Raw genomic sequence first — 16,935 nt, 5'->3', positions numbered from 1 at the left:
AATATTTTCATTTAGGTATTTTTCAAATAATCAATAGAACGATGCGATGAAAGTAAAAATAAAATTGTTGTATTCGTATAATATTGTCGAGATACTATGAACTGCTTTCAATTTTGAACGAATTCTCTGTTCGATTACAATTCGAACAACATATGTCTTTTTTCCATGATAGCTCAAAATTTTGAAAACGTCAATATAAACACAAATTTGAAATCTCAGTCGAACTTAATCTGAAAAAAATTTAATGAACATTGAAATAATAATATTTTAATTATAAATCAAAACCTTTGAGTTTTTGTCTTTGCTAAGTACTTCTTCTTTTTTTAAATTCTTGTAGAATTGATCAAATTTATTTTCAGTTATAGCACTCGCTACCACTAGCATTTTTCTAAAGAAATCTTTTGTTATGTATGTGGTCGTAATAATGAATAAGCATATTTGAATAATGAAAACAGAAAATTTAATAAATTAAAAAAAATCACAACCCGTCACTACAAAAGTGTGAAGAAAATCATGAATGAAATCACTACTGTGAAGCATACGCAGAGTAAGCCATCTGCTGTCCCAAGTCTGACCTATCATGATGTAGATGAGGATCCCAGGCGTTGTGAATAATCTGTGGAGGTGGATGACTAATCTTTGAACAAAGTTTCCACACCGCCATAGCTAAAGCTGACACAAAGGAAATGAATGACAACTGAATAGCATTCCAGGTCTTGATTCCGAGAATACCAAGTGCAAGTGGAATTAAAGTCATTGCTTTGATCAGGATGAAGATGAGGATTGGAACAAATATTTTCTTCAATTTAGACTTCTTGCGGGCTGAAAATGAAATTTTTTAATAAACTCATATTTTTTATATGACTGTTGTTCGAAAGACAAATAATGAAATCTTCATTGAAATGGCTTTGACATACTCGTATCATAAAGAGAAACGTTTGTAATACCCGTTGGAAAATATTCTGGAATAACTTCAAATCTATTCTTCTGTTCGTTTCAAAACGACATGATGAAAAAAATACCAAATGGAGAGGATACAAAAAATACAGAAAATCATTGATCAACAACAGATATTCAATTCTATGTTAAAAAAAATATATCCATTCAAGTAAAGTGTAAGGTTATTCTTCCAGAGAAATATCAACTGAATATTGTTTCCATAAGAATACCTTGTACTTCACTTCCACTTCCAAACTTGATCTTTAAGTTGACTTCAGTATTGTCTAAATTTTTGGCATCCATGGTCACTTTCGATCCAATGATGGGAAGATCGAATGAAACATCGTGGTTCTTCATGAAATTTTCCACGCGATCCTCTAATGAACTGCTACTTCTACCAGACTGTATATCATTACTCTTCACTTCAATGTCACCACCAATCTTAAAATAAAAAAAACGATAGAAGTAAAGCGAAAATATACAAACACCGATACACATTACGATCGATATAACGAACTAATGTGAGAAATTATCATGTATGAAGAAGTTTTTGAATAATGAAAAAATCAAATAAACTTTCTGGACTTTGTTTTAAAAATCGACAGAACTGATTTACAGGAAGAATATACCATAATAAAATATAAAGATATATCGTTTTCATATGTAAAAATATTTTATCGAGCCGATTTAAAAAAGTTCTGAACTTTGAGTACGGGATTTGAAAAAAATTATAAAATCTATCACACTGATAACAAAACTGATCGCAATAAGATTTGCTTGCATCTTCCTCACCTGGAGCAGTTCATTCCATGCCGACGTTTCAATTTTCGGTAAGGGTTCTGCAAAAACTACCCCAGCGAACACCAACAACCATACACATCTTCCCATATTGTTGTTTCTATTATCAATTGGATATCATTAATGACTCCATTTTTTGAGCCCTAAGTATTTATACCACTATAAAGAGTGGTAGAATTATGAGAATAAATGTGAAAGTACTTTCTTCGACAGTATGTCTATATCAAAAGTAACTGAAATCGGTTTTGGCATGCGTTTGATGAACAAACACTGAATATTGATTAATGCGTGATGTTAATCAAATATGGTACTCGGAGTTGATTGAGTATATATGACTCTATTATCACTACTTCATTCACAGTTTTGTACAGAATACAAGGCCGTGATTATTTTTTCAATCTAATAACAGCTACATTTCTAAATATGGAAGATATTAGGCCAATCGGTAAAGTGTTATACTTCAAGACACACTTAAAAGATTCTACTCCTGATTTGAAAAAATATAATGTTGCCTATGATATACTTTGCAATGATTATGATTTCAAATATATTAGAAAAACTTCAAGAACACTATCAAGTACCCCCAACACCCATGCATTCAAGCAGTTTTGTTTGAATATATTAGAACAGTTCAAAATCCAATTTTATCCAATTTTTATGAAACATAAATATTTGTTTCTGTTGTTTTCTGACAAATGAAAATTGTGGAGAAGGGTACTGAAATGAAATGAATTGATTAATCCAACGTGAATCAACAGAATATCTATAATTGTCAAATTTACTGTCAAGTACGTGCATAGGAAAACCCTTGGGATAATGACGGATAACTGTTATGATGATGTATGTTCATCTTAGTATCTTGTTATATCGAATCAAGAATAAAATTGAATTGAATTGAATCATTTGATTTGGGTGAATTGTATGGGGAAAACCACTAACTTTTCTAATGATGAGAAATATGATATGCTTTTCGTATACGTGAAATGTTGGTTCATTTGAAAAACCCTTGAGTGAAAGTATTACGAAGACAGTCTCAGTAATAGTGAAGTTCATATTTATTCCATACAGGATTTGTGAAATACCAAAAAATTGAGAACGAGAAGTATAATTGAGGGAGATTGCACATCATAATGCTATATCTACTACGACAGTTCAAAAACTTTTGAGAAGGAACAAATTTAGACCTCATAATGTCAAGAAAAATCACCATTTTTGTTTAACGGGTTATGAAAGGAGAAAATATTTTATAGATGGCTTCCCAGAAAACATCGTCAGGATAATGAATGTTTGGCTTGGTGTGCTAGATACTAAGATAAAAGGTCCTTATCTTTTTGAGGCATCTATGACGGCTGAATTATATTTGGAATGCTTGTCGGAGGCTTTAGTTGAGTTGTTGGGACATTTGTCTTTGGATATTCTGAGAAAAATATCAGTATTTTCAACATGATGGAGCTCTGCCACATTGTAGAACCATTTATAGATATGTTTGCAATAGGACTACATCAGGACGATTAAAAGGAAACTATGGTCCTAATAAGAGGCCACCACATTCACCTGACCCGACCTATCTGGACTTTCTATTGTGGACCTCCATTGAAGAAAAAGGTATTCGGTTCAATTTCTGACATTATTGATGAATTGAAAGAAACAATAAGGTGTGCTTGCATTGAATTCTCAGGAATGACTTAACATTTTTGTCTTATTCTGTCTCTTTCAGTTGCGTACGGAAATTATACTAAATAGATGAGAAATGAATGATGATGAAATATATAGAATCACATCCTTGACAATGTTTTCGTTTTAATGCAAAAATATTTCTGAGATCCAGTGCCTACTATTATGCAGTTGTAAGGGATATGATAAACAGTCACCATCTGTTCCACTTCTAGATCAGATCGTAAATTGATAAAGGGAATAATCAAAGAATTTAGTTTGAACAGTGGAATTTCCAAGATAAATGTTCATCCAGAGATACTTCCAAAAACCTAACCTCTGCAAGCGTATTCTGCATAATAATTTCACCAATTCTAACTTCAATATCATCAATATTTTTTGTCGATGGTGAACTCTTAATATCTGAATGTTGAAAAAATAAGTTTCTGCTATTGAAAAAGTATGAAACTGCATGAATTGTTTCAATTATCCGTAGAGGACAGAAACGATGGAAAATCGTCTGCATACCCAATATAATTAGCAGTACCAATGATCGCATCAAGATGGTTTACATACAAAATGGATAGGATTGAACCTAAGATCGATCTCTGTGGAACGCCTATTTCGATTTCCCTACTATCCGAGGGTATGGTTTTAATTTGGCTATCGTATTGAAACTCCGGAGCATTACAATTTATTTCCTCTTCTTTGAAAATGATTAAATCTACTTCAATGATAAGTCTACAATATCTTCATTGACTTATGATGGTTCATACGATCAAAGGTCCTACTCGAATTGCAGAATATTGCAACAGGACCTTCATCGGCATCGATAAACTGGGAAATTGGTTTATGGAACGAATACATTGACGTGGATGTAGACATGTTATAGCAGAAACCTTGTTGATTACAAATTATGCCTTCTTATTTTTACATGAATGATTGGAAGTCCACCTAAGAATGCATAATCAAAAACTTTCGCGGGACTATATGGCACAGTTACTGGGCGATATTTCTCTAACAGAGTACCTGTCTTGAAGAAAGGTGATGCTTTGTGAAAAACGTTCTATTTTGGAAAACATACTAACTTAACTTGTTAAAGACTCAATAGTCAATTTTAGTGCTCTCAACATCACAAATCTCAGAACTTCATTCAAACCAGCAGATTTTCCGTTTTTCGATCGAGAATTCAATATAGTGAACAATTCCTCATAATGAAAAGGGTTCAGAAACATAATGTAACAATTGGAGTCATTTTTGGGTAGAGAAAATTCATCACTAAATATATTTTCTGTTAGTTGCTTGAGCGCATCTATGAAAAATTTATTAAATTCCGCAGCAGCTTTATCAGAATCATTATTCAAATTTCCATTCAAGTTCAACTCAATATAAAAATATAAATAAAATATGTAAAGAAAAGTATTTAATCTTCGTTTATCTGTCAACGAGGTCACTACTTCCCAAGAGGCCTTCATATTATTTTCAGCATTTAAAATACAATATGTTTCTTTTTTGACTCATCGTAAGCAGTGCCCAAGTTTGGGTAAAATTTTTGCAATATATAAAGATCCTTCGGAGCTAGACTAGAACGAATGATCTCACTATGAACCCATTTTTTACCAACACCATATAGATTACGTCATAAACTCGTGTAGCAAAGCACTATGTTTTTTCTGTAGGCTATGTAAAGTCTTCAATGATGAAGCAGCAATAAACTTTGTTTATTATGCATTCATTAGTTGAATTTTGGAAGCGTTTTATGGAATCCACATTATAATTTCGATAAGTAAAGGCTAGAAAGACCTTGTAACAAATTTGTTAGATTTCTTTGCTTTAAATTAACGAAAGATTATCTTACTATATGAATGTTATATGCCCATGGCTGACCTCTACCATTCATCTCCAAGGTGACCATCTCAAGAGCATAGCTGAATCAACATCCGGCACCTACGCAGTTCCAGAAAGATCCCAGGCGCCGTTTACTGTTCTTTGTTCACCCAAACGCTTACTTCATGATATTTTTTCATATAAAAAACGTCCTGCGTGGCGTAATAGAGTTAGTTGTATTCTAGTTGTCATACTGTTACTACTCAACTCTGGGGATACAGATCTGTTTCCCCTGTTCAATAAATATTAATTTTTAAAAAGTTATTTTTCTCAAGTGAGTTATAACAAAATTGGCGCAGTCGGTAGGATCCTTCAACACTATACGAAACAAGGAACAGCCTAACCGATAGTGGTGGATCCTAATCCTTCAAGGAAGAACTAACAAACCCCAAGCCACAGGACCATAGCAGGATGGTCTCTTCAACGGTAGAAGAACAAGCGCACACTAACTTCGCCGGAGCAACGCTAGTGAAGCCGGATTTCATCCTCCATGGACATCCTTTGGTAAGCAACAAACAAAGAATCATCTCGATTTTTAATATAATTGAATATTTCCATTCTTGTGTGTACTGTTCTATTTTCAAAAATGCCCAACACAAATGCTTCACCCAGTGCACCCCCACTTGAACCCTATAAATTGAGTGAAATTTTTTCAATTGTCCCAGAATATGACGGTGATCAAATTTTTCTTAACACGTTCATAAGTGCGTGTAATACCGCTTACCGCATGGCAATTCAAGACCAAAGAATTTTACTTATTTTACATATCAAAAACAAACTCAGAGGTGAAGCAGCAGAATTAATAAGTTCTCGCAACCCAGAAACTTGGGAAGAAATCAAAATTTGGTGATTCTCGAGATTTAGCCTCTTTAATTCAAGACCTGCAGAGAATTTTCCAAATGCCAAATTAGTCTCCTCTTGTTTTTATTAACAGACTCCAAACTCATAATGCAAAAATGCATGCAGCTATACAAAAACAACCGCTCACCGCAGAAGAAAAACAAGCCCAACAAAATCTTATCGAAACCATGACGCTAAACTCGCTATTAGCAGGTTTAGAGCCAACAATCGGACAAATAGTAAAAGCAGGAAATCCACCCTCAATGCTCGAAGCTGTCCAGAGAATTAAGAGAGAATTACAACTCTCTTACTTCCAACAACAGAAACTCAATAAAAATATGAATCTCAACCAACACAAAAAATCACAAAACCCTACACAACAAAAATTTTGTAATCTCTGTAAACGACAGGGACACCTCCAAACCGAGTGTAGAGTCAGACAGATTCCCCAACAAAATTTTCAAAAACCCATGTTCCAACAAAATCCATCGAGCCAACAAAATTTTCAAAAAACAAATTTTCAAACGCAAGGTGTCAGACCTAATCAACCCGCATCAAATCAAAATCTAAATAGGCCATCGTTAATTAAACAAAACCCAAACCAACAAAGACCATCGGCTATACAACCCAATCCTTATTTTAATCGAACAAACACTCAGAAAGCACATTATCTCAATCAAGGCATAGATAGTTATCAAGAAAATTTTAATGAACTTTCTGAAAACCCCTACGAATACGAAGACTATGCAGCTAGTTTTCCAACATATCAGAATTTTCATGAAAACCCGAACGTTGACTCTGTTGATTACCCGCAAAATCAATTCAATCAGGATTTTCAATTTGGCTCAACAGCAGCAGACCCTCCTCCTATCGACCCAACGTCAGAAATTCAGACCCAAATACAAACATTGAATTTGGATCCCAACCTGAATTTTCCAGAGCAGAAATTCGTATAGAAAAATCATTTATGCTTAATTCAAAAAATTTATATTATATCATGGATGCCACAAAAACATTCAAAATTCTAATAGATAGTGGAGCCGGAATTTTAGTATTTAAACCCAAAACTGTCGAAAAATATAGAAATCGCTCACCAGAAAATGTTATGATTCAAGGTATTACTAACGAAAGAATTCAAATAACCGAATCAGTAATAGTGCCCTTTTCAGACACTGACCCCCACAAAATCTACATACACAATCTTGACATAGACTTTGACGGACTTCTCGGAGCTGATTTTTTGGAACACTATCATTGTGTTGTTGATTTTCAAAACAAACAATTAATAACTGATTTCAAAACCATACCCCTTTTCAAAGTGATAGACTCGAATAATGTACCAGATTCTTCCCAAAATTGTCAAAATTCAGAAAAGAAACACCAAGTTACGTTGGACCCGGAAACATCAACCGCAGAACTTGACGATATTCTTGAATACGACCCTGACAATTATGCTTTTGAAAGTAAATTTGACTACTACCAATATTTAAAAGACGAAATTCCAAATACTATAGAAATCGAACCTCGGACAGAAGGAATTTTTAAATTAAAATGTCATCTCTTAAATAGTTTCGGGCCACGGGAACCACTTTTTAAAAAGACTTTATTTAGATTTACAGACTTTATTGTACAGAAGTTACTCTGACAATCGTACTAACAGAACTGACTCTTCTTTCAAGATGGCTAGCTTTTATAAGTTTATTATAACTTAGTCAGCATTTGATGAATAAGCATAAAGGAGGGTTTTATATACATAACTCCTCCATCCCTAAGATGAAAATAATACATTAACATTATTTTCATCAACATTTTCTAAATGAATATTTTCTTGTTTATTTTTCCTTTTAAAACATTTAAATTTGTTCTTATATTTGGAATATAAAATAAAATATGTAAGAAGTATTATAAATATGAATATACAAATATACATTAAAGTATAAGAAGTGCTGTCTTCTTCTAAGGCTTCTAGTCGATGTAATTGGGTTTTTTCAGCAAGGTCTTGAAGTCGGGTTAGTTCGTCGAGGTTTACTCTTTCAGGAACTTTCATAGGGTTATTCTCAGGATGTAGCTGGATAGTATCTATTTCGGGTAACTGTAGAGGGTTTCCTTGAACGGAAGTGGCGTCGTTGGAATAAACTTCGCCTCTAACAGTGAGGTTACATTTATGTGGGATATGGATCAACTGTGGTTGTCTGATATTTTCGTATCCATGCTCCTTACAATTTTTCTCAATCATGATCTTATCAATGGGGATAATAATCATGTAGGCATCGTTGACAGGTTCTATTATGTCCTGGTCTAATTGAATTTGAATCGTCTGGCATTGATGATCGGTTTTACCAATTAGTAATTTCGGTAAACAATCTTCTTTTGAAATTTGGTTGTCAACAAGGTATATGCAGGTATTTTCAATTCTCGTACAGGGTTCATCTTCATAATGATGGTAAGTCGAGTTAAGAATTATATAGGGTTTTAAAGGAACGATAGCTTGGTTGAGTATTGGAATTGGGAACAAATGGAAGTAATCATAAACATTTTCAAGAAGTATCGGAAAATGAATTGCAAATATAATAATTCCATTTTTATAATTAATTTCAATTTTTAGTAATTTATTATACGACTGAATGTTTTTAAAGTTTGGTAAACTGCCTTTGTAAAGGTTTGACATTATTTTTAATAATTCTTCGATATCAGATAATGGTAATATCGTGCTATGAATAATGTTTAATTCTGCAAATAAAATTGAATCTTCAATGTTATTAAGTATCGATAATATAATTTGACAATCTATTATCATTGTATCAAGAGAATTTTGAAGTCTTAAGAATAGCGTGAACTTATTCAGATTTAAGACAATACTTTTTATTTGTTCGTCAATTAATTGTTGGCTTTTAACAATCTGCTGTAAGCTATTCGTAGTTTCATTCATAAATTTTCTTGTGATAGTTAGGTAATTTTCTAAATCATGGTGAAGCATGTTCTGATTCTTTTCCAAAGTGAAAATTGCTTTATTATATTTTTCTGCATCTTCATCATCTAAAGTACCAAAGAGCCATTTACTTGTTCTGCCTACTATATTAATAAGTGCCCTTTTCGATCGATTATTTTCTTGAGGTTTAATATTGATTAATTTCACTTTGATTGTGTCTAGCAAATAATTCAGATGATTATACATGTGGTGTAGTTGTGGGTATAAAGGGTCTTTGATCAAGATAAATTCTGCGATTGTTTTTGTATTATTATTTAAGATGTTTAGGGGAGAATCAAATTGTTTTAAGTCAATGTATTTTATAAACGTATGTTTTTGTGTAGTGGATCTTGCTTTTCCAAGGGAAAAGGGAAGGATAGGGTTATTTATCCTCGTCATTATTATGTCTTGTCCTGTCGTCGCAAGGATTCCGAGAAGTAGAAGGTATAACGTTGTCATCTGAAACAATTTGTTTCTTAATGATTTTTCTTTGTGGCTTTAACTTACTTTTATGGTATTTTGATTTAGAAGTTTCAATTTTGAAGTTACTATCTTTTTTTGGTTGAATTTCCTTATATAAGGGTGATAATTTATTTCGAGGAGTTTCTTTAAGAAAAGTATTTTTATCAATTTCAATTTCTGGGGGATCATTTCTGTTGGAATTTACTTTAGATAGGTTCTTAGCTTTTTCATTGTTTTGTTCTACTATTTCTTTTAATATTTTCATATTTCTTGAATGTTTTTCTATATAGTTTGAGGTTATCTTTTCTAACGTTACATCATAAGGGCTCTGGTGTTCTACATTACCTTTAATAATTTGGAAGGGTGTGAATTTAGTTGCGGAATGGACAGTATTATTATATCCTAGAATCGCATACAACATTTGTTTTGTTATTGGTCGATTAGGAAATTCTAATTTTAAAGATCGTATTTCTTCAATTAGAGTAGAATGAAAACGTTCTACCGGACTATTACTGTTCGGGTTTTTTGGGGTAATGTAATGCAACATAATTTTATGAAGTTTGCAAAAATCTTCAATCAAGTTATTTTTAAATTCTGTGCCAGAATCGCAGGTTATTTTATTTGGAATACCGTAATGAGATATGAATTTTAATAAACCATCTAAGATGTCTGTCGCATTTAGTTGTATGGGGTATGCTTGTGCAAAGCGCGAAAAGCTGTCAATAATTGTTAGGAATTTTAGTCTATCAAGTGATAGAACATCAACATAAATATGTTCAAACGGGTATTCTCCAATTGGTGTTGGGTTAAATTTTATGACATTAGGGTGCCTTTCGTATTTTGATTTTTGACATGTTACGCATGTATTTACGTAGTTTGTTATATCTTGAATCATATTAGGCCAATAGTATACTTTTGATAGAGACAGTTTTGTTTCATTTATGCCTCTATGTGTAGTTTTTGTTTCATGATGGTATTTAATTTTTTCTTGTTGTTCATTTTTCTTCAAAATGTCTTTCAATAGTATATTACTTTGAACAAGTTTAAAGGCTGAGTTTCTAAAATGTTTTTGGATTATCGGAATTATTACATTCTTTAATTCCTCTTGAAATATTATACCATAAACAGTATTAGGTTTCAAATATTCTAAAAAGATTTTTACTATATCGTTTTCAATGTTTCTAGTAGATATTACGATTTTTAAACGTGTCTTATCAAAGGGTTTTGTTATGCTTACTTTTGGTGAAATTATGTCGTTACTTTGAATTAAGAATATTTGATTTTTAAATTTATTTAATGGTTGCTCAGATATTGGGATTTCTAAAATCGGGTCTTCTTGCGAAGAATGTTGTGTTTCATTTGAGTGTTTTATTTTCGGTTCTTCTTGTTGGGCTGGTACGACTATTATGTCTGAAAGTATTTTAATCTTCTTTTCCTTTGGGAGTTTTTGTTTTTCTTTAGCTGGTTGAAAATGTCCTGTGTGGTAATTTTCGGGTTGGGGTTCTTCTCTTGGTTGATGTTTTTCGACTTCTTCATTGGCGAGTTCATCTATTTCTTGCACTATTTTGGCAATTTCATCAATCTCAGGGTTATCGTTTTCATCTACGCAATATTCTGCGAAATCTTCTAAACGATCTTCTTCCGTATCGAAATTTCCTAGTAAAGAATAATTTTCTAATGGATGTAGTTCAATTCTGGATAGGGCATCAGCAACAGAATTCTTTTTTCCTTTTCTATGTATGATGTTATATTCATACTCTTCTAATCTTAGGCGCCATCTTACTAATTTTGAAGAGGGGTCTTTTAAATTGAATAACCATTGGAGTGGTTTATGATCGGTAACAATCGTAAATTTTCTACCAAAAAGGTAAGGTCTAAAGTATTTGGTAAAATTGACAATTGCCAATAATTCCTTTTCTATAGTTGAATAATTTTGTTCTGCGGGATTTAAAGTTCTTGAGGCATACGCGATGGGTTTATCTTTACCTAGAGGGCCTTGTGATAACACAGCTCCAATTGCTACGTTAGAAGCATCGGTTGTCAAGATAAAAGGTTTACTAAAATCGGGATGTTGAAGAAGAGGTTCATTAGTTAAAACTTGTTTACATTTTTCGAAGGTTTCTAGGAATTCGGCAGAATGAAGGATTTTCTCTCCTTTTTTTAGACATTGAGTTAGCGGTTTTGTTAATTGCGCGAAATCTTTAATAAATTTTCTATAATATCCTAGCAAACCGAGGAATGATTTAATATCTCTAGCAGTAGTTGGTATGGGAAAATTTTGGATTGCTTTTATTTTATTCGGATTGGGTTTTATACCGTGGGGTGTTACAATATGTCCTAAAAATTCTACATTTTGTTTTAAGAATTCCGATTTGTCTAATTGTACTTTCAATTTAGCTTCTCTTAATACTTTAAAGACTTGTTTTAGATTGGAGATGTGTTCCTGAAGGGAGGTCGAAAAAATTATTATATCGTCCATATAGACGAGACATATTTTGTTTCTTAGGTCTTTCAAAACGTAATCCATAACGCGTTGAAACGTCGCTGGAGCGTTCTTTAATCCAAACGGCATTCTGACATATTCGTAATGGCCGTGTTCTACGTTGAAGGCTGTTTTGTCAATAGAATTTTCTTCCATCTCTATTTGGTGAAATCCTGAAGTTAAATCTAGGGTAGTGAAGTAGTTACATTTCCCTAGTTTATCCAGTATGTCCTCGATATTAGGAATGGGGTATCGGTCATCAATCATTTTTTCGTTCAATTTCCTATAATCAACAACAATTCTCCATTTTTTCTTTCCTGAGGCGTCCGCTTTCTTCGGTACAATCCAAATAGGGCTACTCCAAGCTGATGATGATGGTCGTATTATTCCGTCATTCAACATTTTTTCTATTTGTTTATTTACTTCTTCTTTATGGCAATGAGGAAACCGATAGGATTTAGTGTGTACTGGTATTTCGTCTGTCGTTTTAATTTCATGTTTTATTTTGTTTGTGAAAGAAAGTTTAGTATTCTCATCATGAAATATGTCTAAGAATTCTTTGCAAACTGTTAAAATTGCGTTTTTTTTCTTCCGTGTTCATATGGTCGGTCCTAATTTTACTTGTTATATCAGTTATGGAATTATTATTATAATTTTCAGGTAAGGCTTGTTCAATATTATAAAATTCAAATTGTTCTTTATTTATTTGGTTGGATGGGAACGGTTCATTCATTGTTATAGAGATAGTTTTATTAGTTTTATTAAAAATTTCGAAAGTTGCGCGATAATTTTTGGCATAAGTTATTGTTTCAGGTACGTATAGTTTATCAATAAATCCCTCTGGAATTATTATTTCTCCTTCACTGATATCGACAGGGTATTTCTTTATTAAAGTTTCATATGGTGGTATTTCGATAGTAAAAGAAGTTTCGTGAGGCTGTCTATAGTAGAAAGGGATTTGTACATTTTCATTTCTTAAGATTTGATTGCTAAAATCGATATTTAAGTCAAGATTTTTAAGTTCTTTTAAACCTAAAATTCCATCAAAAAATTCATGAAATTGGAATAAAATATATTCCGTTTCATAGTTGCTTTGAAATTCTTCAAAAGCTGGGATAATAGCTTTATATTGAATTTCTTTTTCACCTAATGAAGTTTTTAACTGAGAGGGTTCTCTAAATATTCTGTCTGGATAATATTTTTCTACAATAGATGGTCTTAACATGGAAGTATGACATCCGGTATCAATTAGTAGTTTAATAGGGGGATTTTGGATTTGTATATAAGGTAATCCATTTATAGAGCCTGAATAAAGTTCTATTATACCGTCTTGTTTATCGGAGGCGGTTTGTAAAAATTTTCGTCTTCGTATTCAGTGTTTGAGTCAGTTATTTCAGTCGTTTCTTGGGGAGTAAAGTAATATTCATTTAATTCATCAGTTAATTGATATTGATCTGGAGGGTGTTGGTCTTCAATTGGGTATTGGTCTTCGACAGGGTATTGGTTAATGGGGTAACCTAGTGTCATGTCGTATTCATTGTCATCATTATGGTTGTAAAGTTCTTCACTTATAAAGGTTTGTCTTGGGGGTTGCCTAAAAGATCGGTTATTTGCTGGGTGGTAAGGCATATTTGATCTACTAACCGTAGGATTTCTAGAAGTAGTCGACATTGGTTGAATGATTCTAGTATCAGGTTTATTTGTTGGTTTAAACACATTTTGGGGTGGTCCAAACACTTGTTTATTCGTTAAAAATTTATGTTGAACTTGTTTAGGTTGGATATTTATGGGTTGGCTTGGAAATTGTGGTTTTTGGTTAAATTGTTGATAATTATTAAAAGGTCTATTTGGCATTTGACTAGTAGAAGGTGTAGGATTTCTAAAGTTAGTTTGTTGAAAATTTTGTAAGTGTGAATAATTTTGTACAGGGAAATTACTATAATTTGGTTTTATTTGTTTTGGTGGGTGTTGTTTTTGAACGTTAGTGCTTGAGCGGTTCTGAAAAACCATATTTTGTGTTTGTCTAAAATTTTCATCTTCCAAAACTAAATTCATTGCTTCTTCAAGACTATCTGGTTTTTGAACAATTACTTTATCTTGTAATCTAATAGTTAAATTTCTCATAAATACTTTCAAAGACTGTGATTGATATTGACGAATATATATCGCTTTAGTCTGTGGGTCTATAGCGGCAATAGAATTAATTTTAAAGATTAATTTACTTCTCAGTACTTGTATTCTTTTCGCAAAATCGAGGGGGTGTTCGTTTCTATTAGGGACAAGTGTAAAAAGTTGTTGTTCAAGGTTATCTAAATTTTGTCTATCACCAAATGTATTTCTTAATTCATTTCTTATTAAAATCCATGTGTTTAATTCCGTTCTTGCACCAATCAATAATTGTGCTCTATCTCTGAGTTTACCAATAATAATACTCAAGATACACTGATTTAGTGTATCGTCAGCGCTATAATATTTATTATGAAATTTGTCAATTGCATTTATAAAAATTTCGAGGGTGTCTGGAGATCCATCATACAAAGGTATGGTGTCAGAATAAATTTTAAATAAAGTATAATTAATTTCGGTGGACATATTTGAAACGGATAGAGAGACAAGCGACTGTACTAAATCTTCAATTTCAGGTTCGGTCATGTATTATTGTCGCGATCTTATCGGAAAAGATTACTCAGCGAATCTATTCAAGATAAGAGTTTGCTTTCTTCATTTATTCAGAAAAGAATCACGGTAATAATATTGCGAAGTTTATCACAAGAATATTTCTGAAGCGTCGTTGTGTGTGTGTGAAATTGATACTCTCTTTATATCAGCGTATGATATAAATAGATTATTTTCTGTCTATTAAGCATATGATATAAGTAGCAGCAAGTTATTCTTTAGCTTCTTTGTTTTACTATTTAGTGAACACTATGCATTTATTGTTTGCTATGAGTGAGGAAAGAGAAAAATGATTTGAATGTATGAAATTTTGTTTGGCGTTTTTCACTTAATTGCTTCAATTTAAATCAGTATTTAAATTGTCTTTCTTAATCTACGTGACTTCTATAGTCCTGTCACCAATTTCAATTGCTATAAGAGAAAATGATGTCTGTTTTCGTTTTTTTTTGATTATAATAATCACTTTTCCGAAACTTCCACAAATATTTACGATAAAGATTTAAGGAAATTTTGGAATCAGGTAGGAAAACTCGACTTACCTCGATGGTGTGTCAGTATTCTTTCCTGGAGGACTGTAGTAGCTGAGTCTGACGATCCGGTCCTTTTTGTGGGTGGTTGGTGGACGAAGCTGGTTTTTTGTAGTGGACAAACAGTTGGTACTGAAGAAAATTCAGGATCGATTTTCTTCCACTATCCTACCGACTGCGCCAATTATAGTTTCGGGCCACGGGAACCACTTTTTAAAAAGACTTTATTTAGATTTACAGACTTTATTGTACAGAAGTTACTCTGACAATCGTACTAACAGAACTGACTCTTCTTTCAAGATGGCTAGCTTTTATAAGTTTATTATAACTTAGTCAGCATTTGATGAATAAGCATAAAGGAGGGTTTTATATACATAACTTGCTATACTGGTAGCTCAGAATAAAGAAAATGTTCGTTTGCCAAACGCCTTAGTAGAAGTAAATGAAAAAAGAGAATTTTTCACTTCAATTATAAATTCAAATGCTATACCTAAAGTAGTAGAATTTTATAATCTGGATATTGAACCAATTCAAAATTTTTCCTTGAACCCCATAAACGAAACAAAAATCGAAAAAAATTATGTAGATAGGGAATTTGAAATAAAAAAACAATTACGATTAGATCATTTGAACGAAGAAGAATCCGAAATAATTACGCAAACTTGCTTGGAATTTTCAGACATCTTTCATTTGGAAGGTGATCGACACACATTCACAAATGAAATAAAACATTCAATCGACACGAAAGATGCAAAACCGGTCTTTACCAAATCATATCACTACCCTCAAATTCATAAAGAGGAAGTGAAACGACAAATAAACAAAATGCTAGAAGATGGAATTATACGTCCTTCTATTTCTCCCTGGTCATCTCCAGTGTGGGTTGTACCAAAGAAAATAGATGCATCAGGAAAACAAAAATGGCGTGTAGTTGTCGACTATAGGAAGTTAAATGAGCTTACTGTAGATGACAAATACCCTCTTCCAATGATATCGGACCTTCTGGACCAACTTGGCAAATGTCAATACTTCACCACCTTGGACCTTGCTTCTGGTTTCCACCAGATCGAAATCGATGACAAGGACATTCCCAAAACAGCATTTTCGGTAGAAAATGGCCATTACGAATTTCTTAGGATGAGTTTTGGCCTCAAGAATGCTCCATCAACATTTCAAAGGGTGATGGATAACATTCTTCTCGGAATCCAGAATGAGCGATGTCTTGTCTATATGGACGACATCATCATTTATTCCCCTACCATTCATGAGCACATTTCCAGACTAAAAGAAGTATTTAAAAGACTCCGCCAAGCCAATCTCAAAATCCAACCAGATAAATGTGAATTTCTTAGAAAGGAAGTAGCATATCTTGGACACGTAATAACCAAAGACGGAGTAAAACCAAATCCCGACAAAGTCGATTGTATAATAAATTTCCCAGAACCTCAAAACCAGAAAAGTATAAAATCATTCCTCGGATTAGCCGGATATTATAGAAAATTTATCCCAAATTTTGCTAAAATATCAAAACCCCTCACGAAACTACTTCAAAAAGACACACCTTTCATTTTTAATGATGAATGTAGAAAATCATTCGAAGAATTAAAACAAGCACTTGTTTCAACCCCAATTCTAATATACCCAAATTTCGAAGACACATTTCTTTTGACTACAGATGCAAGCGCATACGCTATCGGAGCCGT

The 16,935-nt window shown here is 32.7% G+C and overlaps 1 protein-coding gene across 1 annotated transcript; it reads right to left on the bottom strand.

Annotated features, from left to right (window-relative positions):
* Positions 1 to 437: 437 nt before the first annotated feature.
* Positions 438 to 1,887, bottom strand: LOC111515498 (uncharacterized). Its single transcript, XM_023171723.2, has 3 exons — positions 1,732 to 1,887; positions 1,170 to 1,380; positions 438 to 822 (listed from the first exon to the last, which is right to left on the bottom strand). The coding sequence occupies exons 1-3, from the start codon at positions 1,825 to 1,827 to the stop codon at positions 527 to 529; spliced, it is 603 nt and encodes a 200-aa protein (XP_023027491.2). The 5' UTR covers positions 1,828 to 1,887; the 3' UTR covers positions 438 to 526.
* Positions 1,888 to 16,935: the final 15,048 nt, after the last annotated feature.

Source organism: Leptinotarsa decemlineata, unplaced genomic scaffold, assembly GCF_025532065.1.
Source record: "Leptinotarsa decemlineata unplaced genomic scaffold, Ldec_3_MD MMD2_tig00000882_RagTag_RagTag, whole genome shotgun sequence".
Taxonomy (NCBI): Eukaryota; Metazoa; Arthropoda; class Insecta; order Coleoptera; family Chrysomelidae; genus Leptinotarsa; species Leptinotarsa decemlineata.
This window is presented reverse-complemented; position numbering and strand designations above follow the sequence as displayed.